Raw genomic sequence first — 24,217 nt, 5'->3', positions numbered from 1 at the left:
AAAACCTATATGCATATAAACATAAATATACTTTAATATTACATATTATTAGAAATGATAAATGTGTATATATACACTTTTTTTTTTTTTTTAACTATTTAACTTTTTCCCCAGTGTATATTATCTATAGGTTACCACTGTAAGAAAATAGCAGCAATCTGTACTTTCAGCATTACCTTTGCTTGAAATGAGCCTCCTCTCTAGCAGGTTTAAACTACCAGAACTGCGGCTATTACAATAACTCTCGGATCAGTTTTGAAGAAGGAAACAATACTGGATTGTGCCAAATCATCAATAACCAAATCCAGCTAATTGAATAATCCACGTACGAATAACGGACCCCAGTTTCCAACATTTTTCAAAATATCTTCTTTTGTGTTCAACAAAAGAAACAGACTTAATTGCAACAAGTGAAGGTTGAGTGAACGATGACAGAAATTTCAGTTTTGAATTAATTTTTTAATTGTTTATTTTATTTATTTATTTTAGAAATTCATATGGGGCATCACAGGTAGCACAATCGCCTCACAGCAAGTAGGTAACTGGTTTGAGGCTAGGCTGGGTCAGATGGCATTTCTTTGTAGTTTGCATGTTCTCCCCATGTTCGCTCCTGTCTGCCCCACAGTCCAAACACATACAAATAAGTTAAATTGGCCATAGTGTATGGGTGTTTCCAAGTGTTGGGTTGCAGCTGGAAGGGCATCCGCTGTGTAAAACTGGATGAGTTGGTGGTTCATTCCGCTGTGGTGACCCCTGATTAATAAAGGGACTTAATAAAGCCGAAAAGAAAATGAATGAATAAAATTCACACTGCAGTACAAATATTTGAAATCGGTCAGATTTTATACAATTCGGGAAAGAAAGTTTTGCCACAGTTGCATTTATGGGTTAAAAGTTAGCCATGTACTTTTTGTGGAAAACTTTTTTTAAATAGAAATACTCCATAACATTATAAATGTCTTTAGGCATGAGACGATAACTGTTTTCAAGGAATACAGCAGTTTGGAAAACTGGTTAACAAGGTTTTCAGGACAACAGTATCTCCAGCAGAAAAATCTCTGAAGATGCTGTTTTAAACTGTAAAGAATCTGTGTTTTTGAAACTTATAAAGACAGCAGAAGTCAATGATTCATTTGAATTGTTTAGCCTGACATGTTTACTGCTCCAAAATATTTTAAATGTTTCTTAGAATAAAATCTATTGTGTTCAAAGGGCGAAAAAAGTTTTTGTTTTTTACTCAGACATTTAAAAAGAATATATTTTAGAGCAGTAATCACAATACCCTGATATTGTGATCATTTTATCCAAGGTTATCATACTGTCAGAATCTAATATCGGCCCATGCCTAAATGTCTTTATTGTCACCACAGTTTAATGAATAAAATACAACTCTTAATTTAGTTAAAGCAGAGCCAAACATTTAAACTTAAGTGTTGAAAACAACACAGTTGCCCAGGCATTGTTCTTCAAGTATTTTAACATTTATTAAACCTGGGTTTGAGCTTTTTAGGTGTCTGGCCAGATTTACATTAAACAATTGAACATCTCTTTGTAACAAAACCTGTAAATGAGAACAAACAATACTGGCATTATTCCTCATTGGTAGGATTGAAGATAGACCTGCTATAATAACTCCCTTCATTCATCCATAGTAAATCCAACAGCGTTGAGCATGATGAGTGCTCTACTGGTGGCGTGCTGCTCTCAAGGTGGAAACAGGGGAAACGGTGTGTTTTTCAGTAGTGTGAGTCCTGAATGACACCGTTGCCTGTGGCTTTCTCTCTGGACTGTGGGGTTTGAGAGCTGAGGCTGCGCTGGGCTGCGTCTGTGTCTCTGGGTTGTTATTGGCCTGAGTCAATATTGACGTCAAGGGCTGCATCTCTGCCGTCGGCTTCTCTTCTCTCCGGTGTCGTCCATCTTGCCGATGATGATGATGATGATGACGATGGTGCCGGGCATGCTTTCTCTCTCTCTGCTCTCTGCTCTCTCTCTCTGATTGCTTTCTGCAAATGCAAATAATGGAAGCCATGTACATAATAGCCCACATACATTTCAAGTTCAAAGGTATAGTTCTGCCAATAATACACATGAAATAACTGTAAAAAGTTCAATTTTCTCATACTACATGCAAGTCAATGGCTACCTGACACTACAATAGTTAAAAAATAAACCAAAATATACAAACACTGGCCACTTTATTAGATCAAGCTGATCATTAACACAAATTTCTAATCAGCCAATCACATGGCAGCAACTCAATGCCTTTAGGCATGTAGACATGGTCAAGACGATCTCCTGCAGTTCAAACCGAGCATCAGAATGGGGAAGAAAGATGATTTAAGTGACTTTGAAAGTGGCATGGTTGTTGGTGCCAGACAGGTTGGTCTGAGTATTTCAGAAACTTCTGATCTACTGGGATTTTCACACACAACCATCTCTACAGTTTGCGCTCAGAATTTGGCGTTAACAACATGAAAGAATGGGTCCATCCTGCCTTGTATCAACGGGTTCAGGCAAGTGGTGGTTGTGTACCGGTGTGGGGGATATTTTCTTGGCACACTTTGGGCTCAATACCAATTAGGCATTGTGTCTACACCACACAGCCTACCTGTGAATTGTTGCTGACCATGTCTATCCCTTTATGACTACAGTGTATGGCTACTTCCAGCAGGACAACGCACCATGTCATAAAGTGAATCATTTCAGACTGGACTCTTAAACATGAAAGTGAGTTCACTGTAATCAATTGTCCTCCACAGTCACCAGATCTCAATCCAAAAGAGCTCCTTTGGGATGTGGTGGAACCGGAAATTCGCATCATAGATGTGCAGCTGACAAATCTACAGCATCCTTGTGATGCTATCGGGTCCAACCCGATACTAGTAAGGTGGACCTAATAAAATGGCCGGTTAGGGTATAGGTAAAACAAAATGAATAACCATGGCTTCTGATAGCTCATTGAGGTCTTGTAAACCAAAATTAATCTGTCTGAGATATGATTGTGCTTTTTTGTTAACAAAAGAGAGGGAAGATGCCTTTATAACATTACATTCACTTATTCTCTGACTTTACACCTTTTCAGTGTCTTACGGGCAAGCCCTTTTAACATTTCACTACAAGTGTCTAATTTAACAGGGTTTCTGCAGGAGTTAAATTTAAGACTTTTAAAGACATTTTTAAGACCATTATGACTGACATTTTAGACTCATAAAGCCTTAAAGCCTAAGGAATTTTTCAAATGGCCCAGATGGAAAGGATTTTTATTTGCCCTATCAAAAATGTTTTATTATAATTTAATACATGTAATAATACAATACTACATTAATAATTTAATATATACATATTTTAGATTCAAAATATTTTAAATATTGTGTAAAAACAAGCTAAGAAGCTCGCTGGTTCGAACCTCGGCTCAGTTGGCGTTTCTGTGTGGAGTTTGCATGTTCTCCCTGCCTTTGCGTGGGTTTCCTTCGGGTGCTCCGGTTTCCCCCACAGCCCAAAGACATGTGGTACAGGTGAATTGGGTAGACTAAATTGTCCGTAGTGTATGAGTGTGTGTGTGAATGTGTGTGTGGATGTTTCCCAGAGATGGGTTGCAGCTGGAAGGGCATCCGCTGCGTAAAAACTTGCTGGATAAGTTGGCGGTTCATTCTGCTGTGGCGACCCCGGATATATAAAGGGACTAAGCCGACAAGAAAATGTATGAATGAATAAAAACAAGCTTGTATCCATACACTTTTTTTTCCCAACATAAACTTTCTTTAAAAAAATAAATAAAATAAACAAATTTTTTAAAGGTTTTAAAAACTGTAACAAAGTCAATCTCCATGGAGACCATTTAAAGAAATGTTATTTTAAGCAAAATATTTAACACATTATGATAACTAGAGTTAATAATTTCCTTTTTACATAAAAAGTTTAAAGTTTTTTTTAGATGGATTGTTGAGGATTGTATGGGTTTTGGCCAGATTGTGTAGCAATTTATGAACAAAGGAAAATTAAGACTTGTTTAAAAAAGATTTAAGACCTAAAACACAACATTTCAGTAAATTTAAGACTTTTTAATGCCTAAAATTTGGATTTTGAGAATTAAGACTTTTTAGGACCCAGCAGAAACCCTGAATTTAAGGATAGAGATAGATGCTTTTTCCATTAATTAGATCCTAGATCCTTTAGATCCTAGTACTTTGTTCATTTGATATTGCAAGTGCTTATTCCAGTAGGGACTACTGTTTAATCAAATGTTACTTGTTAAGGCAAATTTGACCTAGCAGTTCTTTTTTAGTTACTTTTATAATGAAGATATCTTGAGCTAAACAGGTACTGCTACTTTTAAAATTCTCATTTCTGCTCTGTATGCTAATAATATGTTGTTGATTATTAATGAACCAGCAACATATAAGAAACAGTAGACAGGCAGTTCTAGAAGTGTGGCACGAGGTGGCACTAGTCCCTGCAAAAATATGCTTGTGCCTTCTTGTTCATGAGCATCAGCACAATCTCGCAAGATGATGTTTCTCTTCCTCTTGGATTTCATCATCGTGTCCTGACTCTTGTTATATCTTTTGCACATGTTATTATAAGGCTTCTGTGCAAACGCAAATTCTTAAAATACTCTGTCATTCTGTATCATCATTTGTCAATTCGTAATATTCAAATAATATAAATATAGCCATTCAGTTTTAACTGACACTTCACCCAAAAATAAAACAGTCTTCCTTAATTGAATCCAAACTTTCATGAGTTTCTTTTTTTGAAAAAAGCTGGAAAATCTGTAACCACTGACTTACATGGTAAGAAAAACAGATACTATGGAAGTTAGAGGGTTCCAGGTACTTCAGAATATACTTTTTTGTTGTTGTTGTTGTTTAGCGGAAAATAGAAATTCAAACATGTTTGGAGCAAGTGAAGGAAGAGTAAATTTAAATTTTAAACATTTATGTTGTGATTCTCAAACAAAGTAAATGTGAATCATGTACTAATTACTCAAGTAGCTTTAGTAAGAATTAAATAGGTATGTTAATAAATATGTTTGCTTGGATAAATAAAGAGTGCTTTGTTACTAGGTTATGTTAGTGATTTGCTGATGAATAAAAAAGAAAGGTATTTTAATATGTCAGAAACATCATACAACTCACAGTCGTGTATCTTAGTAAATGTCATTTGAAAGTTCTCATCAAATAGGTTTCGATATTAAAAAAACTGCTGATGGTAAATTTGAAGACAATTTTCAAGACAAAGACAATTTTCAAAGACTATTTCAAGACAAAGGCTAATAGAACATCTCTCCAATCTCTGTAACATTTCATTTTTTAAATAATCTAGATTTAAAATAAGATTATTTTACTTAATCTGTTGGCAGATTATTTAGTTTAAATAAAAACTCACTTAAATTTGACTATTTCTGGAAACAAAACAATGTTTTACAAGATATTTTGACTAGAAACGAAAAAATTCTTGGCAGTGTAGTACTTAGGCAAGGCAAACTTTATTTATAGAGGACACTTTACACAACCCGAGTTGGTAAAAAGTGCTTTACAATAAAATAAAATAAATAAACAAAAACTGGTATAAAATATAAAGAAATATATATGTATAAAAATAATACTAAATAAAATACAAGAATGAAACAGTTTCTAAAAAATAAGTACAAGCAGAATTAAAAGATTAAATTAGATACTAGTGCAGTTTTGATTATACAGTTGAAGACAGAATTTTTAGCCCCTTTGAATTTTGTGTTCTTTTTTTCCCAAATGATTTTTAACAGGGCAAGGAAATTTTCACAGTATGTCTGATAATATTTTTCTTCTGGGGAAAGTCTTATTTGTTTTATTTTGGCTAGATTAAAAGCAGTTATTAATTTTTTAAAACCATTTTAAGATCAAAATTATTAGCCCCTTTAAGCTATATTTTTTCAATAGTCTACAGAACAAACCATCGTTATACAATAACTTGCCTAATTACCTTAACCTGCCTAGTTAACCTAATTAACCTAGTTAAGCCTTTAAATGTCACTTTAAGCTGTACAGAAGTGTCTTGAAAAATATCTAGTCAAATATTATTTACTGTCATCATGGCAAAGATAAAAATAAATCAGTTATTAGAAATGAGTTACTAAAACTATTATGTTTATAAATGTGTTGAAAAAAATCTGCTCTCCATTAAACAGAAATTGTGGAAAAATAAACAGGGGGGTGAATAATTCAGGGGGGCTAATGATTCAGGGGGGCTAATAATTCTGACTTCAACTGTATATATATATTATCTAATCACATTATTATCTTACAAAACCTCTGCTTATGGTCTTTAGCACATTCACAGCAGTGTGAACCACAAGCTTTCCATCATATAAATATATGACGGAAAGCTTGTGGTTCACACTGCTGTGAATGTGCTAAAGACCATAAGCAGAGGCTGTGTATTAAAGGTACTAATGTAGACCTCAATGAATCATCAGGAGACAGACAGGTAATAATTTGCATGTATACGTTTTTTGCTAGTGTTAAGTGGTAGCTGATCACTTGCATTTTTTTAATCAAGGACCTCAGAGTCCACTAAACATCTTCTTTAATGTTCCACTGAATGTTTTGAGGGTGAGTACTAGACACAATACATCATATAAAACCTGTAAGCAAACTTACTTTTTGATTGCCTCAAATTTAGTCTCTCGGTAAAAGGAGCTCTTGCTCATCATGTAGAGGAGAATCATGTCACAGGCAAAAACCCCCTGTCAAAAAAGGCCAATCATGAAAGGTAAATTATTTATATCAAAATAACATTTGTGAGACAACTAGTGACACTATAACTAGCTTCTAAACTCACAGCGCCCATTAATGCAAGTCCAGAGCCAATATTGATCACAGTAGGAATAATACTGAATCTCCCAGCCTAGAAAAAGAGAAAAGGCTTATTTGTTATATTTCACCATGACCTTAATGACAGGAATCTAGAATAGTTTGAACAAAATGTATTATCCCTTACCTTTCCATTTACTAGTATATCAAAGCGAATGCCATACACTTTGAATAGATTCCGATAGGTCTGTCCTGCTGCATCATTGTAGTATCGAGCAAATCTAGAAATGAGAGAAACACGTAAGCCAGAAGAAACTATCAACCAAAACTGTGGTGACCATATTTCAGATTTCATTAAAGAGGACAGTGGGTGCAGGGGGCAGTCAGAATAGGGTTGGTGGGGTGTAAATAAAAAAAAAACTATGCTGATCTTTAATACATAAAGTAATAAACTCCATTCCATTCAGCTTTTGACCCCTCTTGGGAAAAAGGAATGTATTTTTTATAAGTTTAGTCTCTTTTTCTTTTCATCAAACAATTATTGGTATTGGTCATGTAAGGGTCATATATTAACAGAACTTCTGCTGTTGTGTGTGGGATGCTGTGCATACTAATTAGCATTTTTGCAGAAGTAGATAAATGTTGGTCCTAAATTGAACTCAGCTCTGCAGAAACTTCCCTTCAGAAGAAAGGTGTTAAAACTGAACACAGAAAGTGTTATGCTTTATTGTTAGAGAGTTCATAGAAAAAGAGGATTTGGGTGCAGCCAACTGAGGACTGGACAATGATTGACAAGTGACGAATTTCACTAAACTTCACCTGTTAATATCAGCTGCCTATATAAGTTGAAGTCAGGAAATGAAAGTTGTTGCACACCTCCTTAATGCAACTTCTGCAGTGCATTGAGGATAACAGAATTCTGTAAATCGAATTATTCATTTGTATCCAATAAATAGTTTTTTGACATTGAAGAAAAACCTCTACTGTGGTTTCTTGAACACGCATGGAATTCGAAAGCAAAATTTAAACACCCCCGACAACAGAATAATGACAAACACCTTATATATTATATTATTATGATTAACACCTTTTTATGACGCTGTTTCTCTCAAGGCTATAGGTTAAAGTATGAAAGATTTGAAAAAACATGATAGACGGAGCAGTGTGGCTCGCTATACAATGCTCTTATAGCTCCAACTGACACATTGGCATTTATTCAAGGATACTTAGATTGTAAAAGGCTAATAATGAGTTTCTATTTAGATCTACAGAATATTGACTCCAATCTAAATGTGGGTTAACCTTTATCTCTAAACTTTTAATACTGTTTAAATAATATGGTGATTAATGTTACTAATAGTTTAAGTAAATTGGTCTGCTTGATTCTGTAGTAATGATGATAGATTAAATAGCTTTTATTTTTCAATTTAATAGCGTGTCTATGGGGACCACACAACAAATATTCTAGACTGAGTAAGTAGGGTTCTGCCTTTTTATAATTGTGGTTAATCTTCTCTGTTTAGTGACCAAGACTGACATGCTTGTGTTTAAGAAATTGTATACTCTGCCGATACAAGACTCAGGATAATATAGGAGTCCGAATGAACGAGTGTAATATATGTCAACAAGATTAAATAAAACAATTTATCTAGATTAAATATTACAAGCAGCTTGCCAATGTTTTATGATTTGAGTCAGATAAAAGGAGGATAAACATATTAATATTTAAAAAAAATAAAAACTCACTAAATTTAGAGTCAGAAATGAGTTAAATTTAAAGAAATTCACCATTGTGCACTGAAAAGACCAAACACGCAGTGAACCTTCCTCCATCAGTAGACACTGTCGTTTTACTAACTGCTTGGACCTTACAAAATCAATTTCACCAAAAATAATTTTAAAAATTCAGTCAAAAATAATATCAGTCCTGCTGATGTTCTCTGGTAAACTTTCCTAAAGTATGAATCTTTCCCCCATAGTCCCCGATTACCAATCAAGTAGGCATGAAAGATCTTTTTTGACAATGACACATGTGTATACTAGGTTATGCATTCTGCTTCAAAGAGATGCCGACCAAGACGAAAAGATAGGATTTTCTTGGTAAGTCATCTAGAAATTTACATATGTATTTGTTTGTTTTTTTTACATAACTTTCACAATATTCATCAGCTATATGCACTCATTGGCAGGTTAGATCTGCTGCTCTCTCTCTCCTGGCTGTTGCCTTGTGCTGAGGGATTGAAATGCACTGGCCAGTGTTAGCATATGTATATTACCGACCAATGGGGCATGCAACAAAGCAAAGTATGCTTGCCCTGTCAAAAGTAATTGCTTTAAAAGAAAAGGCAAGTGATTTAACTGAACCAAGCAGACACACAACATCATTAGACATTATTATTAAGTTAGATTTAGGTCACCAGCATCTAAGGACAATGTTATTTTGACGTCCAATAATGACGCGAAATGACGTTGATATGTTGTTGATTTTAGGTTGTGTTGGAAAGAGACCAAAATCCAACACAGAATCAACATCTTAAACCAATGTCGACAATACTGACGACAAAAACTAACATTTATTGATCAGGTATGCCAACCAAAATCCAACATCTGATGAACATCATATTGGTATAGTCCAAATAACGTCAAACTGTAACATCATAAGACATTTTAGGATGATTTGTTGTTGTTAGGTTGGTTTGGAATGTAACTAAAATGCAATGTCTGTCTGATGTTGGACATTGACGTTGGCCTGACTTTGGTTTCTGATGTCAACATGATTTTCATTTCCAATCAAAATGTGTACAACGTCATGTTGATGTCTTGTGCCTGCTGAGTAATACCACACAAATAAAGTGATTAAAAATTAGTCAATCATTTTGTGTTCTGATTTAAGTCAATGGAATTTTGCTGAAAAGTTGAAATGTTATTAAAGCAGTGAAATCAATTGCAAAACAATGTTATATACGCTAAAATCAATCAATTAGAGCAGTACCTGAAGTTGTAGCCTGAGGTGACCGAGTGCTGTGAGTTTTCAGAGGAATCTAAGCGTGTGAAACTGTATTCAGGGTTACAGTGAGATTCATCTTTATCCAAATCACAATTCCACTCAATTCCAATTCCAATCGAACCACCCTGTGAGTATAAAAGAAGGAAACATGCAATATCTTATTAACCTTCCAGTTGTGTTCGGGTCAAATCTGACCGATTTACAACTCATAAATATTGTGCTTTACATCTGATTGTCTCAAGGCCTTATGATATTCTACACACTGTGCACTTGAAGATATAAAAGTGATGATCAGCCCTTTCATTAAAGTAGGAGTATTTTAATTAACCTTGTTACACATGTGGTGTTCCAAGTGACCGCCTTAGGAAATGAATGGTAGACTATATTCATCCATCAGACAGAAAACATCCCCATACACACCACTCCAACTCACTCGCTCACACACACACTCACACATTTCAGACTGAACAATGTCTTGTGCAGGTACACATCTCTTTTCTGTGCTTATGTGCCGATCTTCTAGCCTGATCTCATGAGGAAACGTAACTATTTTACGTTTTGCATGAAAATGTAAGGTTTTACAAGGAGATGTGGCACCCTGTTTCAGGTGTGTTTAATTGGGGTTGGAACTAAAATATGTAAGACACCGGCCCTCCAGGACCAAGTTTGGGCACCTCTGGATTAGACCATTAGCATCTCGCTCAAAAATGACCAAAGTATAACTATTGCTAGTTCTGTTTCCATATTTACCGTCTATACCCTCATTCACTATTTTTCTATCTTATTACACAAATATAGTCTAATTGAAGGACTGAATGAAAATTCAAGCACTAAGTACACAGGAAAAGATATCGCTTTGTTTGTGCTTGGCTGGTTGATAAATCATTCAGATGGATTCAAATTTCAGACTCTGAGATAGTTATTTTAGTGAGCTGTCTATTGAAACAAAGTATTTTGATTTCTATTTTGATGATCTATTGTTCATTTTGTAATACATTTTCAGTGCCAATTTGTATTTTCACTGCAGTTATGTTATGTCTAATTCTATAAACCCATGTTAAACACCACTTTGAGACATTGTTCACAGCTAAAGAATGTTAAATAAAAATTTGGTGGTTAAAAATGTTTTTTTTTGTGCTAATATAAGAGCAGTTAAAACAGACGGGTCAATTTTGACAGGGAACACTGGAGTAAGAGGTGAGATGTGAACACGACAGAAGGGTTAAAATCACCCAAGTCAATACACGAGGCACTGTGATATGCAATTGCACTTGTAGAATTCATCAATCTAGTTAATATATCAAGTTTAAAATATGGTTATGTTTAATGTATAAATAAATAGTGAAATTATTAGTGTCAGTTGACTTTGCCATACAAAGGTTTATATTTTTCAAGCAATTCTAACTGATTCTTCCCATTATTCTTCCAATTTATGTTCTGATATAAAAATACATAAATAATTTTGTGATATATACACAAAATTTCTATATCAAAACATTAAAAAGTATCTGATCTTTGGCAGGTCTTAAAATTTGGAAAAAATGTCCTTTAATCAACAACAACAAACAGCATTAACAACAACAATTCAGCCAATGCTTGAACTGATTATCAGCAGAGTTTTTTATCCGAAGCCTTTAGGTGTGAGAGAGCGCTAGAGAGAGAGAGAGAGAGAGAGAGAGAGAGAGAGAGAGAGAGAGAGAGAGAGAGAGAATAGGAATTTGCTAAAAACATATTACATATCCACAGAAACACCTCTAACATTGCCTGTAAGGCTGAACTGGGTTTATACCCGCCTAATGTGGAGACTAGAAATGAGCTGTTCAGTTCTGGCTGCATCTGGCTGCATCAACCCGTCCCCAAACAAAACGTTCACAAACATATTGATAAAACATTCATTCATTCATTTTCTTTTCGGCTTAGTCCCTTTATTAATCCGGGGTCGCCACATCGGATTGAACCGCTATCTTATCCAGCATATGTTTTACGCAGCGGATACCTTTCTGTGTGGAGTTTACTTGTTCTTTCTGTGTTTGCATGGGTTTCCTCCAGGTGCTCCTGTTTCCCTCACAGTCCAAAGACATGTGGTACAGGTGATGGGTTGTGACTGGAAGGGCATCCGCTGCGCAAAACATATGCTGGATAAATTGGCGGTTTATTGCGTTGTGGCGACCCCGGATTGGTAAAGAGACTAAGCCAAAATGAAAATGAAGGAATGAATGACTCAGAAAAACTTTACCATGTACTCGGAGAACTGATGTCTAAACTAGCTGCAAAATATGCATACACCCTACACCAGGGGTCACCAACCCTTTTGAAACTGAGAGCTACTTCTTGGGTACCAATTATTGTGAAGGGCTACCAGTTTGATACATACTTCTTAAATAACAATTTTTCTCAATTTACTTTTAATTATATGTTGTTATTATTAATGATTGATGATATTCATCTATGTGAAGACACTGATCATGTTAATGATTTCTCACAATAGTTCTCAACAATGATTTAACAAGGTAAGAAACAGAAATATCAATATGCAACACTTTATTTGTCTGAAATAGTTTTAGTTTATATATATATATATATATAAAACTTAAATAAATATATATAAAACTTAATGTCATTAACAAATTTTACACCAATGCAGGTGTGATTTAAAAAGAATAGCTTCAAAAAATACTAGATTCAGCGTACTGGTATGTGGTGCAATGGTGAGCTATTTTTATCACCATGTTGGTGACCCCTGCCCTACACACCATAAGAAACAGTTAATGTATGTGTCTTATTTAAATAATTCAAACTTTCTTTTATTATTATTATTATTATTATTATTAATATTATTATTATAATTCTTATTATTGTAATTGTTATAATTATCAAATGTATTGTTTTTTTTTTCGTTTTCTTTGTCATTTATTGCTTATTAACTCTATATTTTTTTATTTTAATGATGTTAATATATTACATATCTTATACATATCGTCACCTTGGAATTATAAGGTTCTATCTGCGTCCTGAATGATTTTGAGATATTGAGCTTCAAAGTTTTTGCATTCCATAGCAAAAAGTATATGTGGAACATTTGTTTTCTTTTTTTATAAAAAGTCTTAAAATGTAAACAACTTATAAAACAAAAAAACATCACAAAATGTAAATAAGTTGTCAATTAATAAGAATTTGTCAATAACTCAATTTTGACAAAAATGTCAGATAGAACCTTATAATTCTAAGGTGACAATATTAAAAATGCTTTGGCAATACTGTACTAAAGGCCATGCCAATAAAGAAACTTGAACTTTAAACTTGAGAGAGAAAGAGAGAGAGATATCCCATTTGTAACTGATATTTAAATGTGGCTAACTTGTCTAAATATTTGAAGGTGCCTGGATCAACATTATGATCAAATTTACAAAAAGGCACACTTTAAATGTATTTTTACGTTTGTTAATACACAGCTACTTCTTGAACATCATCTGCCAGTGTGTTTACCATGGTGAAAACTTGTCTGTTTTAACTTGTCATGTAATTTTATCAACTTGCCCTTGTTGCCAAATCCTGGAAAGTGTATCCAGTCCAGTTAATTACATCTCCCACAAGAAAGATGGGACAGTAGGGATGATGGTCCTTGTCGTATCGGCATGTCTTCAGATATGTGCTGTTGGTGATAGGCAGGACATTTGATCTTCAAGGGGGAGAAAGAAAAGTGGCAGAAGGATTATGTGTAGGAGCTCATAGAATTTGTCGATATACTATGTGATGACATTGTGGAGATCATGAAGCATCATAAGATCATGTATAGAGGAACAACTGTCACCGTGCTGTAAGTCTCAGTGTACGCAGCGCATGTTGTGTGTCGGTATAAATAGAGATGAGTAAGCGTCAGATATTTAGAGCAGCTTGTGCTGTGCCATCAGTATCCAAACATAACACTTTACAGTCTGCAAGCAGGTCTACTCTTTCAAATGTTTTATATAGCATCAGGTTTAAATGGGTCAATGGGGAATTACTCTATATCTCTTAATATATATCTCCTCTCTCCAGAGGAGAAATGGTCATGCCCATATGAGCCTGGTTTCTCTCAAGTTTTTTTACCTTCACTTTCATTAATTGGTGAAGTTTGTTCCTCTCCACTGGCTTGCTTTGGGTCTTGTGGAGCTGTGCGTGGACGAATTTGCTCTTCAGTGTTTGAACTTTCAGCAGTGAAATTTAAACCACACTGAACTGAACTAAACTCTGACAAAGTTTCAATGTATTATAACTTCTATGTAAGCTGCTTTGACACAATCTACATAGTAAAAGTGCTATAGAAGTAAAAATCAACTGAACTGAATTGTAAATTGAATTAAAAAGAAAAAACAAGACAGCATCGTAGTGCTCAGTTTGGACTGGGCAATGTGCTAATTTAAAAGTATTGTGCTTTTTTTATATATTATCCATAACATAAGTCACAACAAGTCACAATTGCATTCTTGAGAGATAAAAGCACAGACCAATCACGCATATAATTCAATCGTTAAATATTGTTATCTTTATATGCATTCAGCCGCTACTCAGAAAACTAGATTGTGTTTATCATGCAGCAATACGCTTCGTCACAGGCGCAGACTCACGGACGCATCACTGTATTTTGTATGATTCCTTAGACTGGATATCTTTTTATCAAAGAAGAAAATTGCATCTTGTTTATTTTAAATGCTCTCTTAGTTAAATTACCATCATATCTTTCTAATTTGTTAACATTTCACATAAATAACCAACACACTAGATCTGGTTCCTGTATTCGTTTAACAGCCCCAAGGGTATTGTCAGAACTTGGCAAATGTGCTATTTCCCTATGCTCCCAGGGCTTGGAATGCAAAATCAGCTCAAACCTAACACTTCCGACTCTGAGTACTTTTAAACATCTTCTGTACAGCATCTTAAAGGATACTTGAACATGTTTTTAATGATCTGATATTTTTAAAAATGGTGATTTTGTAATTTTGTGGTATTGCTTTAGTGATTTTATGTGAAACTTTATGTGCGGCCTGCCATCTTGATCAGGTGTAACTGGAAGAAGAAACACTACTGCCTCAATGTGATCTCTTGGCTAAATAAAGGAAATAAAAAATAGTCAAATAAGGTATCAGCTATAGTGGCACGATATTGAAAAAATACTACTTAGCGATATTTTGTATTTCTGTGATATTTATTGCAATACGAATGCAATCATTTCACCAGATGACTTGAATAGCTCAATTTGTAAAGAACACATAATTGGATATTGATAAGGATGACTTCATAGCCCAAATAATATGCATACATTTATTTAAATTTTTTGGTGTATCTAACTGTATTTAAGTATAAGTTGAATAATCAATTTTCAGCAAATGAAAGTGCATAGTCTTCACTGCATTGCATGTGAAATGCAATGGATTTTCTTTATTAAAATTTCTTGTAAAAAAATTAAAGGCCTTAAAAACAAAGCAAACAAGCACTCTATTAAGATTAAACTTTACAAACACTTAACAATATGGTTCCTAGTCAACAATAATTTCACTCAAATTTCTTGAGGGATGAATAAACTGAAGCTGAACTTGATATTGAGGGTCGTGCGATGTGACTATTGTGAATGATCACACTGCCATATCGATGCTAAACAATATATTGTGCAGCCCTACTATCAATATCTATCTCAATATATATATATTTGTCCCTCTCATTCCATAACAAATCCTTCAAATCTAATAAAATCAAATTTTCTAATGTTTAAAAAAAAAATTTTGCTTTTTTAGTTTGACAGCAATGGCAAAAATATGCATAGTCTCTCTAAGCATTATTAGTATGCTTCAAATTAAAAATGAAAGCAGGAGCACAAAAACAAAACTCCCAACTCGATATTCTGTTTCAGATGAAAGTACATCAAATAAAATCTGCAGCAACTTACAGTTTACAGATTCAGAAAAAAACTGAATATAAGACAAAAACATATAACTAAGGGTTATATGAGTAGCTTTCCCGATTAACAATATTTGTTATAAATAAATATATAACTATATATATATAACTGTTATAAATATATAAATAAATAAATATATATATATATATATATATATATATATATATATATATATATATATATATATATATATATATATATATATATATATATAAATATATAACTGTTATAAATATATAACACCTAAACAAATGAATGCAAGTGATATATGCTGTGCAAATAGTCATGTGCCGCCCTCACTCACTTAAAGAGTTATTCAATAAAACTGATAATTCTGTCATAATTTACTCAACCTTCAGTCAGTTTCTTTCTTCTGTTAAAAATGTAAACATTTTAGATACCCTTAACCATTGATATGAATAGTATTTGTTTTTCCAAACATGGAAGTGAATGGATACCAGTTTCTTTAAAATGAATTTATTTGTGTTTAACAAAAAAAATAATTTTAGAAAAGTTCAAATCACTTGAGGGCCGGCAAATGATTGCATTTAGATTATCATTTTTTGGAATATTTTGCTTGTTTAATGTTTCTGGCAATAAAAAAGTCACTCTGGCTTCCAGCACATTTGAAAATTCATTCATTCATTCATTTTCTTTTCGGCTTAGTCCCTTTATTAATCTGGGGTCGCCACAGCAGAATGAACCGCCAACTTATTCAGCATATGCTTTACGCAGCGGATAAAGCATAACCGTTTACACTGCAGTCACATTGCAAAACATCAGATCAGTATCAGACTTAATAGCACATATGAAAGTGGCACAAATCGGTTTGGGCTGTTCACATTATCATGATAGAATCAGATCTGAGTTACATGTGAGCAAAAAATACTGACTTTGGACACATTTGCCTGCAGTGTGAATGTAGCCTAATGTCTTACAATGTGGCCACCGTGTGAACGGTTTTGCAGGAATTCTTATAATTTTTATAATGGTTTGAATTGACAAACGTTATTCTATCTTTGAAATTGGCAATAATTAAACATAAACTGATAATGTGCTTCATATCAGTATGCACTTTTTGTACATAATCAGACGTTTTATGTCTGTCTATAGCTGTACTTTTTTCACTCAGGAAATTTGATATTGGCCATATTTGAAACAACTGTGTGAACAGCTATGCAATAAAGATCAGATTTGAGAAATAAATCTGATTTGAGCAGAAGCCTCGCAGTGTGAATGTAGCCTATGAGTAGGCCCACACGGAATCTGCGCGCGCAGAATTTCGCAGATTTTTCGCAAATTTTCCGCAAAATTCCGCAGATTTCTGCAGATTTTTAGCCCATTATTAATTCTGTTTATTTACTTGAGTAAATGTGTACATCTGAATTCATTCAGTTTTTATTCAATAATTTATTACTTTTTATTTAATATATTAAGGTTTTAGTTATGATACTCCGCTGGATACTCCCAAAATAATTTCGCAGAAATCCGCAGATTTTTACCAAAATTCTGCGCAGAAATAGCAAAAAACGTCAGCAGATTCAGTCTGGCCCTACCGATGAGTTAAGACTAAAGCTACATCGTTCTTTCCAGTTATTCAGGCAGTCTTTTCAATGAACAAGATACAATTGCCAGATATGATCTACAGTTTTTATGAAAAAGGGCATTAGCAGCAGTATCCTGGTGGCAATGAGATTTGTATGCATGTTATTGTTGCTCCACCTTAAACTCTGATGGTGTTTTGCAAAGGAAATAAGATGCAAAGTACTTTACTCCAGAAGATCTTTTTGAAAAGCTTTAAAATACTATTGCAGGTTAGTGACATTCACAGATGTGCATGATCTAAAAACCATTAAGGTTCAATCTTAAAATGGTTAAACTGTCCCTAAATGTTCCCATTTTTTCACTCTTTCTGCAGAGTAATGCATTCTTTCATAACTATAAATAATGTTATGGATATTTTCTTATGATAGACATTTTAAGAATGTTTATTACAAATAAAGTGCTCAAATGGTTATAGTCTTTTCCATCAGAGACCTCTTTCAAACTGTGCTTGTGTACTTCCTAATGCAGTAGAATTACAAGAGGAATTCAATGATTGATTTATGTAAATTAATTATTGACTGCTGCTTTATATCTTTGACATTTTAAGCAGGTTGGGCACAAATAAAGTCTTCAAATGGCCCTTAAACAAACTGGTGGGTTATCGATGCTTCAGTTTAGTCAGAGGCCAGTGAGCTGAGTTTTCAAGAGTTTGCATTTAGATATTGCTTGATAATATTAGCAGGTTTGGCATGCTGTCCTGGGAGAGAACCCTAAGCTCGGTGATAATTGAGCCCAGGGCCCCTGCCGGGTTGATGAGCATGTAAGGGGGTATGAGATTAGGTAGTTCTTGAGAGCTCCCCCTGGTAATGGAGGAAAGGAGGGAGATGGGGTGGATGAGGGGATTCTTCGCAAAATGAAGATAAGGGAGTAATTCTAGACAAGCTATTTTAATGAGTTTGGATTAATCCAATTAGTTTACTAATGATTACGAATGCGGCAATGCAGTGGCACAGTAGGTAGTGCTGTCGCCTCACAGCAAGAAGGTCGCTGGTTCGAACCTTGGCTCAGTTGGCATATTTGTGTGGAGTTTGCATGTTCTCCCTGCGTTCGTGTGGGTTTCCTCCGGGTTCTCCGGTTTCCCCCACAGTCCAAAGACATGCGGTACAGGTGAATTGGGTAGGCTAAATTGTCCGTATGTGAGTGTGAATGAGTGTGTGTGGATGTTTCCCAGAGATGGGTTGCAGCTGGAAGGGCATTCGCTGTGTAAAAATGTGCTGGATTAGTTGGCGGTTAATTCCGCTGTGGTGACCCCGGATTAATAAAGGGACTAAGCTGAAAATGAATGAATGAATGAATGATTACGGATTGGAGACCAGCCATGATCAGTCATATCACGTGCTCCTCTCGAAATTAGTTTGTGAAACTTTACTTAATGAGTTCACTTTCACTTTCTCTGCAGCACCATATATGAATATAATCTTAGACCTCTTCTTTTACACATTGGGCACACTTGGCATGTTAATCACATCCTCTCAGAATAGCTGTCATGGGGTGGTTTTCAAAAGGTACACATTTGTCGCTAAGGTTCACATAGTAACTCAAAGATACATATTAGAAGGCCTACCTAAACATTTTAAAAGGTACGCTTTGTATTTTTTTTTAAATACTGCTGTTTGAGGTATCAAATGGGGTAATACAAATAGTTCCATTATGAGGTACCAATCCTGTGACAGCTACTCCGAGTGTGGGACGAGCCTGTGTATTGTGCCCAATGTGCAAAAGAAGAGGTCCATAAGAGTATAAAAGTAAATATATGACACCACAGAGAAAGTGAAATTGAACGTGTTTAACTCGAAGTTCGCTGGCTGCTCACTGCAGCTGATGCGTCTGTATCCCACCAATCATTTGGAGACCTTATTTGGGATAAACTTGTTCAAATATTAGTGATGTAAACCAATAATCCTCAGAAATCCTATAATTAATAACATATATGTAACTCCTCAGAAAAACAGCATGAAGGGATGCATCAAACCAAAGATAAAAACAATAATAAAACATCAGTTGTGTTAATTAATTGGACATTATGCACTTATCTAGAATATTACAACTAAAAACATTGTTAAATGAAAAAATAAGTTAAAACCAAAGCTCAGATCTGATTCAAAAGCAAACAGCACTGCTTTTAGAAAATCATTCATTTCATTCATTTTCCTTCCGCTTAGTCTCTATGTCAGATGTTGCCACAGCGGAATGAACCGCCAACTATTCCAGCATATGTTTAATGCAACAAATGTTTACAGTCGCAACCCAGTACTGGGAAACACCTGTACACACTCATTCAATACGGGCAATTTAGTACATTCAATTCACCAATAGTGCATGTCTTTGAACTGTGGGGGAAACCAGAGCACCCAGAACATGCAAATTCCACACAGAAATGCAAACTGGTCCAGCCAGGACTCGAACCAGCAACCTTCCAGCTGTAAGGCGACAGTGCTAACCACTGTACCACCCTTTTAAAAATCAATGCAGAACCAATTTCTCTAAGTAATTTTCACCAAGGGCGAAGCAGTGGCGCAGTAGGTAGTGCTGTCGCCTCACAGCAAAAAGGTCGCTGGGTCGCTGGTTCGAACCACTGCTCAGTTGGTGTTTCTGTGTGGAGTTTGCATGTTCTCCCTGCGTCCTCGTGGGTTTCCTCCGGGTGCTCTGGTTTCCCCCACAGTCCAAAGATGTGGTACAGGTGAATTGGGTAAGCTAAATTGTCTGTAGTGTATGTGTATGTGTGTATGTGTGGATGTTTCCCAGAGATGGGTTGCGGCTGGAAGGGCATCAGCTGCGTAAAAAATGTGCTGGATAAGTTGGTGGTTCATTCCGCTGTGGGGACCCGGGATTAATAAAGGGACTAAGCTGAAAATGAATGAATCTTTGAATGAATTTTCACCAAAGCTGTATTATTTAGTGATAGAGCATTTATTCTGTAGGGTCTTATACTAAAATATACACATAGACGAGTTGCCCCAAGGACTGACTTACTTGAAGAAGCCGAACTTTGGAAACTTGATGAAGTTCTTTACATAGACTGTGAAGTTTTCAGCCTTTGCCAGCATAGGCTCCCTGTTGTAACATTAGACACGTTACAGGTACAACATGTTTCATGCAAGCATAAACACAGATCACTGAAAGCACATAAGAGTTTTCTTACACTGGTGCGTGGCCATGCTCAACAGGGCACCAGGCATTAATCTCACATGTCCCTGTGTCATTCAGACAGCGGCCTGTCTTCACTCCTGAACAAACAACAGTGCACTGAAGTCCCTTTAAGGCTAGGAATTTGAAACATACCAGTGGGCAGTAGAATAAACCAATGTGGCCTTTTTTTATGAAAAACACTTACACTTTCTTAAACTTGATGGATGTAGAAACAAAATCTTTTCATGCTTACCGTGTCCTGCTAAGACAGATTCCCCTTCCACACATTCGTTGTCATTTGTACAAAAACCGTCTGGCACTTTAGGACTCTGAAATAAGTATAAACATACAAACATATATAAGATTTTAAAATTCACAGACATCAAAATTAATCAATTTTATAAATTAATAAAACCTTTTAATAAAAAGACTAGCTTATCTTTCCTATTAATGTGTTGAGTGCATAATTTGTGTAGGATATAAATACAATCAAATGAAATTAAAAACAACTACCTGACTCTTACCTCAGGACAGTAACCTAATCTTTGGTTTGGTGTCACTAGGTAGTTTGTCACTACAAAGAAGACTCTGTCCCCCTGTTAAGGACATATATGAAAGACATTTTCACACTTAAGTTATAAATCCAGATACTTTATGTCTAATATGACACTAACTTTAACATTTCTTCACATAACCAACATATCAACGTAAGGCTCTTGTAAATTGTTGTATCTTCTATGTTTATTTGATAAGCTCTTATAAAAATGAGTCTAACAGAGAACATCCTGTGGTATATTCAATCCAGCTCATACCAGCATCTTTTGTGGTCAAAGCTTCAATGCAAATAATGAATATGATGAACAAAGAATGACTCAAAATGTTCCTATAAAACACAGTTTTGCGAAAATTCATACAGTTGAAGTCAGAATTATTAGCTCCACCTTTAATTTAATTTTATTTTTTCGATTATTTCCCAAATGATGTTTAACAGAGCAAGGACATTTTCACAGTATGTCTGATAATATTTTTTCTTCTAGAGAAAGTCTTACATGTTTTATTTCGGCTAAAATAAAAGCAGTTTTAATTTTTTTCAAATACATATTTAGGTCAATATTATTAGCCCCTTTAAGCTAGATTTTTTCTGATAGTCTACAGAACAAACCATTGATATACAATAACTTCCCTATTACCCTAACCTGCCTAGTTAACCTAATTAACCTAGTTAAGCCTTTAAATGTCACTTTAAGTTGTATAGAAGTGTCTTCAAAAACATCTAGTCAAATATTATTTACTGTCATCATGGCAAAGATAAAATAAATCAGTTATTAGAAATGAGTTATTAAAACTATTATGTTTAGAAATGGTTGAAAAATCTGCACTCTTTTAAACAGAAATTGGGGGAAAAAATGAACAGAGGGGCTAATAATTCTGGGGGTCTAATTAATTCTGACTTCAACTGTAAGTGTGCTTAAAGGAAAGGGCGTGTGACTGATTGTTATTTTTCTAAATGGTTGAAACTCCAAACATTAAAGATTTTAAAAACATATTTGAATATCTATTTAACAGCTATTCAGAAGCATAAATATAGTTAAGACATTCAGCTGTTCTTTTAAACAATCATTAATAATGTAAACATAAATACATGGAAATAGATAGTAGGGAAGAGCAGAAAACAGAGTAACACTTTTTGGTTGTGGCCAAATAATGAACAAAGTAATGGGGTTAGACAAATCATACTTTTTAGCCTCTCCTACATATGAGCACTGAAAGTATGATCACTGGACCTATGCAGTATTGCCAAAATTGCCAGGAGTAAAAATGTTACTATTTACCCGACCTGCGGGGCAAGTTGTAACTGACAGAGGGTTAGATGAAACACATGCTTATAAAGACAGATTTCACACCATTAATTTAAATTCAGTTTACTTTAAACACTATATTTTCCCTGTACTTAACTCTCTTTCTACATTGCACAGCATGTTTACTTGCTAGTCTACACAACTGGACTTTTTCATTTTTATACAGTGCATTTATTTGCATTATTACATTATTACAATTTATTTTTTCTATTAAAATATTTTCCATTAAAAAAAAAATTGTATAAAAAGTTATCAAAATTCAACAATGATTTTGTTAGTTTAATTGGTGTCCAACAGTGTTTAGTAACACCCTGTTACAACTAATCCTGCTGTGTCGTGTTTCCCTCAAAACTGTCTAGCGGTCACTGTGTGTTTTACATCTTTCAAAATGGGTCCATGTTTTATTTTCAACAATATAAGACTTTATTAACATACTTTCACAGAGTATAAAAAAATACTTGTATGTTGAAAAAATGGTTTCTTCTGTGTTTCTCATTCAAATTTCACCAAACGTTTTCAATAATAGGCAAAAAAAGACATCTGCCAACACTGTGGGGAAAACCTTTTCAAGCTTTCAATGGTTAATCTTGAGCAAATACCTTAAAACTTGAGGTTACATTTTGCCCCACGTTACATGTGCCTCACGCTCCCCATGATATGACAAACAGATCAGTGTTCAGCAAAAGATGTGCATGTCTGTATGTCCTTAAACTAGCTCAAGCCTTTTTTCAAATACATTTCTTAGAGAATACAGAGGGATGTATTTACTTGTGGAGGAATTACATAGTCCTCTGCGCCCCATAGCTGCAAACCAAACTGAGAGCTGTTGGTGAGATCCACACCCTTAAGTTTGGTGATCACAGAACTTTGGATGGCTTCCTCAGTCTCCTGGTATCCTTTCTTCCAAATGAAAACCCACCTTTAAGATGTCAACAGAATACAGTAAAAAGAGAGATGAAAAACGTAATCATGCTTAATAAATCATGCTTATTGAGGGTGCAAGAGACAGTATTCTGTGTGACATACATGGCCATGAGGAACGTTATAACATAGCAACACGCTCACAGGAACTAAGGTTGTATATTGTAAAGAATTAAGCAAATTGGAGGGTACCTATTTATGAATGCAGGCTGGTGCTTTCGTGTGTAGCATTTGGCCACAGCACGTCATTCAGGTCATTTCAGCACCTTTTACGGAACGTCGTGTATATAAACTCAAAACACCATGTGGAAAAAAAAATAAGCTGAAGCAAAAAAACATTTCACCTAACTCTGCTTATCTGCATCTACTAGCAATTAATAGTCTAAATAAGAACATCTTTTTCCCAATATGCAAAACTTAACAAGAACGAGCAGGTCAAACTTGCAGGGACACCGCAATGGTTTTAGTCTTTCCCTTGATATAAATAACATGACAGGCTCGGTGCTGTCAGTTAATAAACAGTTCACTGTCGGTTTACATTCGGTTTGTTGAAATTCATATTCTGCGACCCTTTTGAACGCAATAGTCTACATTCAGTGCACATTTGTGACTTCACTTTTAAAGATTTCAGCTTTTAAAACCCCCGACAGATACCTTTCGTTCACCTTAACGTCTAGATTCAGAGAAGCACAAGGCACCTACCCGATCAGATATCCGATCACCGTCAGCTGAAAGAGTCTAAACAGAACTCCGACCTTTTTGTTTTTAGCGATGACAAATTTCTCAGTCTTGTAATCGAGTAGAGAGAAGAAAAAGTTACCCCAGGTCTGAGCCATGCTCCTGTGTCAATGACAGCCTGGAAGCAGCTGTCAACTACTCTGCGCCGGTGGTGCTGCAGCTTGGTCTTCCCCTGTCTGCAAAACCATTTAATTTCTCCGCTTTCTGCTTTTGTTCCGGAACTCTTTCT

The 24,217-nt window shown here is 35.0% G+C and overlaps 2 protein-coding genes and 1 long non-coding RNA gene across 10 annotated transcripts in view; 2 read left to right on the top strand and 1 right to left on the bottom strand.

Moving 5' to 3' along the window:
- epg5 (ectopic P-granules autophagy protein 5 homolog (C. elegans)) overlaps positions 1–24,217 on the top strand; it is a 1,176,376-nt gene that overhangs the window by 238,313 nt on the left and 913,846 nt on the right. The gene's annotated exons all lie outside the window — the stretch shown is intronic.
- LOC141385579 (uncharacterized) overlaps positions 1–24,217 on the top strand; it is a 75,627-nt gene that overhangs the window by 38,226 nt on the left and 13,184 nt on the right. The window lies entirely within an intron of this gene.
- p2rx5 (purinergic receptor P2X, ligand-gated ion channel, 5) lies at positions 93–24,120 on the bottom strand. Of its 3 annotated transcripts, none has more exons than XR_015489981.1 (13): positions 23,953–24,100; positions 23,098–23,248; positions 20,995–21,066; positions 20,724–20,799; positions 20,484–20,568; positions 20,315–20,395; positions 13,339–13,480; positions 9,787–9,926; positions 6,982–7,075; positions 6,823–6,888; positions 6,642–6,727; positions 1,634–2,003; positions 93–1,561 (listed from the first exon to the last, which is right to left on the bottom strand). XR_015489981.1 is itself a non-coding variant. In NM_194413.3 (13 exon segments), coding segments are annotated over 12 exon segments (1,446 nt in total). In that variant the 5' UTR covers positions 24,087–24,120; the 3' UTR covers positions 825–1,424; positions 1,456–1,684.

The sequence above is a fragment of the Danio rerio genome, chromosome 5 (assembly GCF_052040795.2).
Source record: "Danio rerio strain M-AB ecotype USA chromosome 5, GRCz13ab, whole genome shotgun sequence".
Taxonomy (NCBI): domain Eukaryota; kingdom Metazoa; phylum Chordata; class Actinopteri; order Cypriniformes; family Danionidae; genus Danio; species Danio rerio.
This window is presented reverse-complemented; position numbering and strand designations above follow the sequence as displayed.

What these genes read in the sequence shown, in the direction of transcription:
- p2rx5 (XM_087251408.1), bottom strand. Translation starts at nt 24,086, where the DNA reads ATGGCTCAGACCTGGGGTAACTTTTTCTTCTCTCTACTCGATTACAAG. An exon ending in GATTAGGTTACTGTCCTGAG is followed by an intron (nt 20,800 to 20,994) that starts GTAAGAGTCAGG and finishes TACTTATTTCAG; the next exon opens with AGTCCTAAAGTGCCAGACGG. An exon ending in ACCTCAGGCTACAACTTCAG is followed by an intron (nt 7,076 to 9,786) that starts GTACTGCTCTAA and finishes TCTCATTTCTAG; the next exon opens with ATTTGCTCGATACTACAATG.